Source organism: Indicator indicator, chromosome 7 (assembly GCF_027791375.1).
Source record: "Indicator indicator isolate 239-I01 chromosome 7, UM_Iind_1.1, whole genome shotgun sequence".
NCBI classification, from domain to species: Eukaryota; Metazoa; Chordata; class Aves; order Piciformes; family Indicatoridae; genus Indicator; species Indicator indicator.
Window position 1 is genome coordinate 10,781,016 of NC_072016.1, and position 10,703 is coordinate 10,791,718.

General features: G+C 46.5%; 1 protein-coding gene across 1 annotated transcript in view; it reads right to left on the reverse strand.

Moving 5' to 3' along the window:
• NEURL1 (neuralized E3 ubiquitin protein ligase 1) overlaps positions 1 to 3,033 on the reverse strand; it is a 165,540-nt gene extending 162,507 nt beyond the window's left edge. Inside the window, exon 1 of the mRNA XM_054382490.1 lies at positions 2,949 to 3,033. Within this exon, the coding sequence (XP_054238465.1) occupies positions 2,949 to 3,033 (85 nt within the window). The remainder of the gene's footprint in view (positions 1 to 2,948) is intronic.
• Positions 3,034 to 10,703: the final 7,670 nt, after the last annotated feature.

Sequence of the window (10,703 nt, forward strand, 5' to 3'; positions counted from 1 at the left end):
TCAACCACCTCATCAGGCCATCACCAAATGATAACCTCCTTCCAACCACTGGCCATGACTCTAAGATTAACAGCCACATCAGGACCATGGCATCTGATCACCTGTAGTCCTGAAGGACCTCTGTTTCCACTGACTTCAGCTGTCACTGGCTCCAAACTGGTCAAAGCCTGCAGGCACAGCTGTGACACCAAAATCTGGATTAACAATCTAGGCATGACATACTGCTTTGGAATAAGTAATTCCAAAGAGCTTGTTTCTAGTGGTTTCTAGTGGACAGCAACGTGAAGTCCTTTTACAAAGGGCTGGACATACCAGATTTTAAAGTACTGTCCTATTCTGAAAGCAACTCTAAAGTCATCAGCCCAGGCTACCAGGTTTGTTGTTGCAGGCATCTTCAGTAAAGACCTGGCTCTGGCTCTTTCAGCTGCCTAGTTTTAAAACTGCAGCTGAAGTCTGAGGATCAAGTTGGGCGATTTCCTTCTTATGTACTGACCCCAAAAGCAAGGCAAGTATTCTGCCTGCCATGCCAGTCTTCAGTCTTCTGTGTTATGCCTTCAATACCACCAGAAGTATAACATGGTCTTCAGAAGACTTGCTTAACTAAAGGTGACCATTTTTAGCCAGACTGAAAGAAAGGTATAAAAATTTTATTCGGTACATGTGGGCAACAGCTCTACTGCATATGGAGGTCTTATTTCTTACATAGCAGAGATGAACTTTTATGGTTCAGAGCTCCCAGAACACCTTGGGAAAATTAATGCAATCATAGTTTCTTCTTTAGCATGAATGAGCCTAACTCACCTCTAGCACCAGGTTGAGAAGAGGCCATCACAGAAGGAAAGTTCTAGATGGTGGCCAAATTATCAAAGTTTAGTATCCTTTACACAGAGACAGACACTGAGGGACGAACAACTGAGGACCTTCAATTAAAATACACTTAAGAAAATGTTAAAGGGCATATATGCAACAAAACTGTGTGACATTCATACTTTCACTGCTCTGCCTTCAGACTATTTTACAGGAAACTGTCAGATGCAATCAGACTTGTTTATTCTGCATTTAAATGTAGGACCTGAAGCAGTCTGGTTTGAAAAAAAAAAAAAAAAAACAAAACAGGACAGAAAAGGCACATATTGTCCCAGGTAATTGCTTGGTTTTTACAAGGCCTATGTCTTGTTAAGTCTTTACACCAAACCAAAACCATGTCAGTGTTCTGCTACATTACAGTCTTGAGAGCATTTCTGTTTGCTGCTTCAGCACAGGTGGAAATTTAATTGAAATGGAAATTAAAGGAAAAAAGAAAGAAATGAAACTCCATTAACATACAACCCCCCACCCCATCAAAATTAGGTGATTCATACAGAGCATCTTCAAAATCTCATGTAGACCACTCATAATGGATTAAGTGGCAGTGTCCCTTCTGGCTCCAGTTTATAAATTCTTATCTGCTTAAGGCTGCTCCAGAAAGATTTCCAGCTGACAGCGTGATTCTTAAAAAACAAATCCTTCCTGGCAGTTTACAATTGCATACCAACTACTACAGAATCACATGTGCCTGCACGTTTGCACTGATAGAGGATGATGGTTCACCTTTTAGTGTTCAGCATCTCCCTCCTTGCAAATCAAATTTTAAGCACAGCCATTGTCTGGACTGAGCTTCTGACTGACTATGTCCATTACAGAGCAATAAGCATTCATAAGGTTTCCTTGCACAGACATCCAAAAAGCCATGGTATAATCACCTTCAGTTCATGCAATTGTTCCAAATCACCCAAGTACAAAAGAAAGGAGCAAAGAGGTGTAATGGAAGAATAATGTATCAGAAAATCCTTCAGTATAACAACCAGTTTCCCAGTTCATCATTAACCACTTCTACTCCCCTAGACCATGCCAAAGTAGTATCCAAAAGCTCAGTGAAAATGGGAGTGGACAGTGACATCCCCATTTTCCACAAGGGTGGCTGCAAATTCTGCAACACACTGGGAAAGCTGCAACAAGTTTTGATCGCCTGAAATGGCTGTGGGAGCAGCACTTTCCCACATTCCCTGCTAGAGAGAGCTGTCTGACATACTCTAACACCATCACTCACTGCCTTTGGCTGTGAAAATGTGCCTATAGAGGAGGTACCCAGGTAGTGTTGGACATATACAGTGTGTACTGCTGCCCTAGGAAATGTCTTTCAAGAGTGAGAGGTTATTTTCTGCTACCACCCACCTGACTTACAGTAAAAGAGGGCAAAAAAGGGCAAGGACAGAAGAGACCTTGGGCAGTCATTCCTGCTCATCTTACTGAGCCATCCCCATCCAGTTTGGTCCTGACATTGCCCCAGGATTTCAGAAAAGGGGATTTTTCCTTGTGAGGAATAGAATAACCATCTAAGCTGGGTAAGGAGCCCCAAATACCCCCTGCCCTCCTCCAAACAAGACTGACAATCCCATGCATGCAGACACATTCCTGAAGCACTGAGAAAAGACGCCAAAGCAAAAAGAGAAACATCTGGGGATGCTTTGGCAGTCGAGTTCCTCTGACATGCTGTCCCTGCTTTCCCAGGGTGCCACTGCCCGGGGACACCTGTGCACGGATCAGCCACCCACGGGGCACTGCCGGGGAAGAAGCGGCAGGGCTGGGAGCAGGGCAGAGAGTCCCACACCGCCAGAGGGCCTGGGATGCCAGACTTGGAGCCATCCCATCCCTGGGTGTCCAGGGAGCCCTGCTTGTCCCTAGGTGCCCGGGATGCCTGTGCAGCATGAGGTGCCAAGGGCGCTATGAGCACCTAGACCTCATCCCAGTTTGGGGTCCCGGAGTGCCCATCCCACCTTGGGGTGCCCAAAGCACCATGCCGCTTCGGTTGCCCCGGAGTACCGCGGGTGATCGTCCTGCCAGGGATGTCCACCCTGTCGAGGGTGCCCAGGGCGCTCATCCTGCTGGGGGTGCCAGCCGAGCCGTACCTTTGAGGTGGTGGTGGCGGGCGCGGTGCAGACGGCCCTGCCCTCCGCGGGGCAGCGTGGGGATGCTGGAGAAGCGGATCCCCATGGCGGCATCCGAGCCGGGCGGCACCGCGCTAGGTCTCTCCCAGGGGGCTGTGGCGGCAGCGGCGGGGCGGTGGGGCGTTGGGAGGGCACCCTCTGCTGCCGTCTCCCGAGCTCACTCCGACGCCGAAAGCCCCGCTCCTGCCCGCCGCCCGCCGGGCCCCATGCCCCGCGGTGCCGCCGCCCACCGCGGGGCCGCGCCGGCTCCGCTGGGCTCGGCAGCGGCTCGGTACGGCGGGGCGGAGCGGAGCGGAGCGGCGGCACTGCGGCCCCCCCGCCGCGACTCGTCGCCATGGAGACAGTTGTTCTGCCCCGGGGGCGGGGGTGCCACGCTCCGGCCCGATGCGCCGACGCTGTGGCGACAGGTAAGGACAGGCGGGACACTCCCCTGACAACGCCACTCCCCAGATGGGTGCCAGGCACACGGACCTGCACCTGCCCAGGACCATGCTAGGCTGGACTTCCCTCACACTTGCTGGCCCTCGCTTCCCCAGCACGAGCCCAGTCACTCCCAGCCAGGAAATTTGTGGCTGACCCCAGAATCCAGGACCCCCAAAGAAGCTGCACTATGCAGGAACATCCACCCAAGCAGATGTGTTGCCCTGAAATGCAACTGTCCTAAAGCAGTTAGGATTCTCACAGAAACAAATATGTCAAAACCAGATCTCAAAGGAAGGCAAAGTAGGTGGGCAAGCAGCTCCTTCTCCAGACTTGGGGCAGGTGGACAAGAAGGCAGATAGTCAGAGGGGCAAGTATGTCCCTTACTTGTCCCCAGCTCATCTATCAAGGTGATTAAGTGCCCTCACCCACTACTTTACTTGCCATGGTGGCATAAAGTAGTGAGTAGCTCAGGAAACAGCCAATCTCAGGAAAGAGAGGTAGGGTAGAGATATGGTGAAGGGAAACACTTCTATGGCAGGTCTCCTGTGAAGGGTCAGGAGCTCGTACTGGTGAAGTGCTAGCATGGAAGGCTGCCTACTTGTGAAAGCTGCTGCAATATAAACACATCCCACACGAAACTAGGACTGCCCTGTGTGGTCGGAGCCCTCTATGCAGAGATAAGCCTCTGCACAGCTACATATTCATGAGTATCTGTACTGCACACAAACTCACTTGTCCACATGGCTCTTCCTCTTGCCATGAGAGACAAGTTCCAGTGTTAATACCATGCCTTGTCCATAACCAGACATGGGAGTCCTCTCTGCCTTGCTCACTCTGGAGCCACTCAGACCATTGAGTTGCTCCACGAAAGCAGCCAGGACCATACAGCATAGTGAGGTTCCCCTTGTCCTCACCCAGCAGCACCTTGGCCATACAGGGATTTCTGCTATGAGGAGCACAACCCAAGACCAGGAGGAGGAACCACATTAAAATAAATCCACAGCTGATTCTGGTAAACTAGGTATTTACATTACCTTTTTCTTTAAAGATGGTTCTGTAGGTTCTGGAAACATGTTTCCAAGCCTCATCTGGAGTTTCAGCCACTGCTGAAGACCAAGGGCAGCTTCAGTTCACAGAATCACACAATCACAGAATATTAGGGGTTGGGAGGAACCTTGAAACACCATCTAGTCCAACCCCCTGCCAGAGTTCACCTATGTCAGGGCTGTAGAATGACTTCTTCCTTCCTCCCTTCTGTTGAACAAAAATTTACTGCTCTAGTTCTTTCCAAAAGGTGATTTTCTCTATCTATCCATCCTCCTAGTAAATGTTAAGAAAAGCCTTTCCTGGTCATGGACCACACTTGAGCATTTTCAGCTTGAAAACAGTTACTGACAATTTCTCTACCCAGAGAACCAAAAGGGCCACTGTTCTCTGAAACCACTCAAATACATAGCTTCAAGAGGAGAAGCAGAAGACTTCTGGGGTTAAATAATAAGACTTGATAAAAGAACATCCAAAATCTTTACCCAAATCTGATGCTGAAATCAGAATGGGGTATTTCTTTTGGCCAGGAGGCCAGGCTGAAAAATCATTACCATCCTGCTCAGCCTTAGATTGCAGCATGGGTGAGATGTGCATCGTGTTTTTGCACCCTTTCTCATTCTCCCAGAAGCAGAAAGCAATGATTGTGCTAGTCAGAGTGCTGCCATGGTAGTGCTGGTCTTGAACTCCTCTCAATGTTCAGTGCTGCCAGTATATCAGGTCCCGCTCTGCACCCATAACTCCACCAGCCACACCTTTATTTATACCCTTTGTGAATGTTGTATTTCTATCCAAGTCATTATAGTGAATATTATAGGAATGGAACAGACTCTAGACAGGCAGCTCCAGCTCCTCATCATACAATACCTTCCATCATGCTGAACTAAATGCTCTGCAAACAACAACAAGAAAAATTCATGTTTTTTCTCAAGTTTCTTTTCTCTAATCTCCCTCTGTGCCTGTCCTTGAATGCTCAGAGATTTTGAGCGAGGACTGTCACTTTTCTGGGAAACTTGGTGTTAAATGTGGCAGAAAGAGCTGGCAGCATAAAGCAAATTAAAATGGAAAAATACATTTTTTCGTTATATAAAAGAGATCTTGAGAGGGGAAAAAAGGTACCTGAGTTTTGGGCTGGAGGCATGGGAAACATCCGTATATTAACAGCACAGGGAGCATTTCTGTGCAGTCATCCATTAAACTGCAGGCACTCACACGTGCATCACGCATGCTGCTGACCATGCCTTGTGTAATAGCTCACTATATGCTAGACCCACTCCCAGAAGGATCAAGTGCTTTCTGCTTCCACCAAATCTGCTCTGAGTTTTGGACACAAGGAAGAAATTTAATCTTGGTACCACGGTGTGAATATTAAACAATGTCCCACATGACTGATAGTCTATGTGCTCAACCAGCTCCTTTTTGCTTTGGAGAACTGAGGTAAAGCATCAGTGAAAAGAGGAAGCTGCATAGATCTGCCTTAGCAACATGTTCAGCTTCTGTGAAGGATGGGCTTTGCTTTGCCTGTCACTGCAGCTTGCAGTTAACACCATGGGGAAGAATGCAAAGCAGCATCAGAGTTTTGCTGTGATCGTATCTTGGTTCACTTTATCAAAGAGTCTTTGAATTTGCTCCTGACTCTGGTTGGAGAAGGACTGAGAAGGAGGGGCTGTTTGCTGTCCTTGCCAACTTATGTCAGCTCTTCCTGCAGAAAACGTTGAGCAGGGTGAGAAATATGCTCTGTGATCACAGGGGCTCTTGACAGACAAAACAGGATCACACTGACTCTGGGGTTTTGCCTTTTTCCTGTGCTGCAGCAATAGGAAGCACTGAAACAGTTTGCCAAAACTGCAGGGTTTTCATGCCAGTAAGTCCTTGTTGCTTAGCATTAGTGGTATCACTTGAAATGGATAATTAGGGACATTCTATTTCTTAGTACCTGGTGGGGGTCTGGTATAGAGAGAATGCTGTGTGATAGAGCCAGGATGAGTTTGCACTGAATTAGAATTCCTCTTCACCTTTTGTATTTGTGTGTGGGCAGCTGACAATCAATTTTTAATCTGTGCTTAGAAGCTGATCATGCTGTTGGTCCATGAACTTCATCTGCAATGAGCATCAGCTTTGGGAAAGGTGCTAACCTCATGATTATCATTAAGAACAAACACGAGGAGAAAGGCATTGCACAGTCTTGGGTAGTTCTCTCTACAATTACCTAAAAGAAGGTTGGAGCAAGAAGGGCCCCAGCCTCTTCTCCTTGGTGTCAAGTGAGAGAACTGGAGGAAATGGTTTTAAGCTGCACCAGAGGAGGTTCAGGCTGTATGTTGGGAAATATTTCTTCACAGAAAGAGTTATCAAACATTGGAATGGTCTGTCCAGGGCAGTGGTGGACTGACCATCCCTGAAGGTATTTAACCAGCCTGTGGACCTGGCGCTTAGGGACACGGTTTAGTGTTGACCTTTCAGTGCTGGGTCAAAGGTTGGACTGGATGAGCTTTGAGGACTCTTCCAACTGGATGTATTCTGTGATTCTGTCACATCTACTGCCTTAAGTCACAAGACCAGCCATGAATTCTCTCCCCAGAAGCTGGGTGTAAGGAGGAGTCTCCAGCTGTTCAGCTCAGGCATATGTGAAGAAGAGAGAGAGAGGATGTGGAGGAGGATCTTTGAGATGGCTGGAAGGTAGCATCTACATGCAAAAACTGTTCACTGGAGAAGGATGTCCAGACAGACTGCTAGATTTGGTACACAGGGGTACTTTCAGACAGTGAAGGAGCAAGAGCAGATGAGAACCTTTGCATCTAAGGACTCAAGGTATTTTGCAAAAATCTCTAATCCTGAAGAACTATGCAGCAACAAAGCAAATATAGTTAAATATTCCCTTTGCATTTGTGCCTTCTAGGCTGCCTATGTTTAGCCTGTATCTGAAGCTAAACTGTAGCAGTTGGTCTGCCACCTGCAGACCCCTCCCCAGCAGAGAAGGGGAATCAGGAAAAGGAGAGAAGAACTATGGGTTGAAATGAAAAACCATGTAAGAAAACAACAAAACTTCTATCAATGCAAATATAAAGTACACAAAGTTATACTCATCCAGCAAAGGTCCAGCAATCACACTGAAAAGGAAAGCAGTCTTCAAGAGCAGAAGGATAAGAGTCCAGGCAAGAGGATGAGACTCCCCACTCCTCAGCAAACTTCCCCCTTTGTACTGAGTGTAACATTTATGGTCTGAGATGCACCTGTGAGCCAACTCCAGTCACCTGTCCCAGCTGACTCAAAACTGCCAATGGCCTGAAGCCTATGGATGGCCTAGGATTCTGTCCCAACAAAACCAGGACACAGACACACCATCCCTCAAAGGCTTACAGAAGAAACCAGGCAACCATAAACAATTATAAAGAATCACAAGAACAGGAGTTCATGAAGCCTGTGCCACCATTGCCAGAGACCTGGGCAAACACCTCTCAGAATTTACAATCTGAGAGGATGCTTGGAGTAGGAGGCATGACACACAGGGAATGAGTGTCACAAAATAAAACACAGAGCAATGAGTGGATGCTGCCCAGGTCTTTTGGCTCACTGGCACCCACATGACTGGTGGTGCTAGGAAACTGGGCATACAATGGCTTGACTATATTTTCCATATATTGGAAACATTAATCTCAATCATAATCTAAAGAAGTGAATGTTTTCCTCATTCTTCCTGTCTTACTCCATCTCCAGATGGAGAAATTGAGGCAAGACTCTGATTTGGTGTATGTGGCACTTAGAGCAGCAAAGGGGCTGAGGATGTGGATATATGCCATATGTCTCTTCTAGAGCAAGGTTTGAATCTCTGGGCCCTGCTGATTTCATACCTCTGATAATCTAATTATTTTCCTTATATATTGAAGAAGGATCAAAAGAAATCCCCTGTTGCTTTATTTGCTGCAGTTAAATGCCAGGCATCAGAACTTTGAGAGATATGGAAGAAACAGCCACACCTAGCCATGAAATCTAAAGATCTGCGTGATGCAGGGAGAAATCATTTGGGAGGTATTCACTTCACCTAATTGTTGAAGTGACCTCCTAATTTATGTATTTTTAATTAGCTGAATGACAGTTGGCCAACAGCATTTCTGATGTGAGATGCATCACCCCAAACCAAAATGCCCTACATCTGCTACATCAGGCAGGTTTTACCCTCGCTGCTGGCACCTCTGAAACTGATGTGAAGCTGGATGTAAGATTCAGATGAGACAGAAGAAAATGCAGTGTTATTAATTAAAATAAGACGGGATGACAAGAGTCTGCTCTCAGTCATAGGTGAATGACTGCTTGTGGATGGGTTTCTGTATCTAAAATGGCAACAGATTTCACAGCAGCAGCCAATACAGTCTGCAAAGAGTTCTAGAAATATTAGCTTAAAGTGGAGAGGGGAAACAGATCTGTAGATGTAAAGCTTCATCAACATTTATAAAATGTTTAGTTTCAAACAGCAGTCAAAAAATGTTATCATGACACGTGATCATCTAATCTAGTGTTCCTTCCCTCAAAAGCCTAAATAGTAGTCCACATTACCATCCCTGGAGGTGTTCAAAACACATGTGACATGGCACTTTGGGAGCTGGTTTAATGGCCACAGTGGTGTTAGGTCAAAGGTTGGACTAAATGACCTTAGAAGTCTTTTCCAACCAAAACAATTCTATGATTTTCCAGAAAGGGAAAACTTTCAGAAGAGGAAGAAAGGCTCAGAGAGCCTTCATGGGCTTTTCTTATTCCTCCAGTCCTCTCATGCCCTTCAGCTGCTAGGGTGAGATCTCTCTCTCTGTCAACCACTAACTACATTTTACATCAAGCAGCTTCATGGAGGACTTCTGTTCCATGCTGCCCTTCCTGTTTAGAAGACATTTTCCCTAAAAGAAAGCAAAGCCATCTCATTTATCTGCCTTAAAAATTAACAGACTCCTCTGCTGCAGTGCCCTGTGAGCTATCACCAGCTGTTGGTGTGGCAGCACAGAGACCACTGCTGACCACGATATCCAGCATCCCAAGAACACCTCGCTCTGGTGCAACAGGGGACAAAATTCCACCCATGACTGCTGCCACCACAGGAACTATTTGAGACTGACCCATAGCAGTGTTTTCAGGAAGACACACACCCCAACTTGAAAGCATTGTGCAATAGCAGAGACCTCATGCTCAAGCAACAGCAAATTATCTCAGTTTGCAATGGGTGCATACTCTCCTGCTGTAAGTTTGCTAACTCAAAATTTCAATCCTTGCATCATGTAGTGCCTTCACCTGACAGATGAAGTAATCTTGTCCTCTCACAGGTTTTCCAGAACCAGATCTAGCTGTAGACATGTCTTTATCTTACCACCTTTTGACTCTCCATTTCTTTCATTTGGGTTGTTTCATTCTCTCTGAAGCTGCTTGTGTGAAATGCATGCAAAGCCAGTAACTGCACTACATGAAAGAGCAAGGAAAAGAGCAAAAGTAAGAGAATTGCTTCTTTTGGACAATCAGTTCCTTTGGGAAGTTCTGTTTTAATGAACAAAGTCATCCTGTGTGCAACACAGGTCATAGCAAAGGTCTGACTCCTGTACTGACAAGCAGAAGCAGGAGAGCTGTCACATTTTTTAGCAGCCATTTTGCAAAGTGCTGCTTATGTACCCATTATGAACTATGCTATAAGTCAATAATGCAAAGACAATTATTAACAGGGGAGAATAAATAGGCTGGTTAAACAATATGAATTTTTCCCACACATGCTGGTCACATTTTTTGAGCTCTGGCATGTAAACATCAGTTATACTCCTGCAATACTTAGGTGAGGAGGGTTTAAGTCCCTTCTAATTCAAGCCTATTGTGCTCCCCACGCTGGGGAACTTGGTGGGAGCTGCTGAGCCCCAAGGGTATGGTAGAGAAAGCCCAAGGCTGCTTCCTTCCACAGCAGAAAGCTTCATGGAGCACATTTGTGCCACATCCCAGAGGGCCAGATCTCATTCCTAAGCTGGGGCTTACATGAAAGGCCAGCACTGAGCAGAGAGTATTTCTGGGGAAATCAGCTCCTCCCTATTTAAAGGACCCTTTGATCTACAAGAGAAATCTAACAGGAATTTAGCATAGCTAATATCAAGCCTTTGATCTTCCCTTTGGAGTTTCACTCTCTGTCAACCAGCCTGAACCTTTGCTTCCAGCAATACAAGCTAGAGATTTCTTCTTAGCACATGAGAGTGACTTTACCAGCTCCATAGATGGACCAGTGTTGCAGGG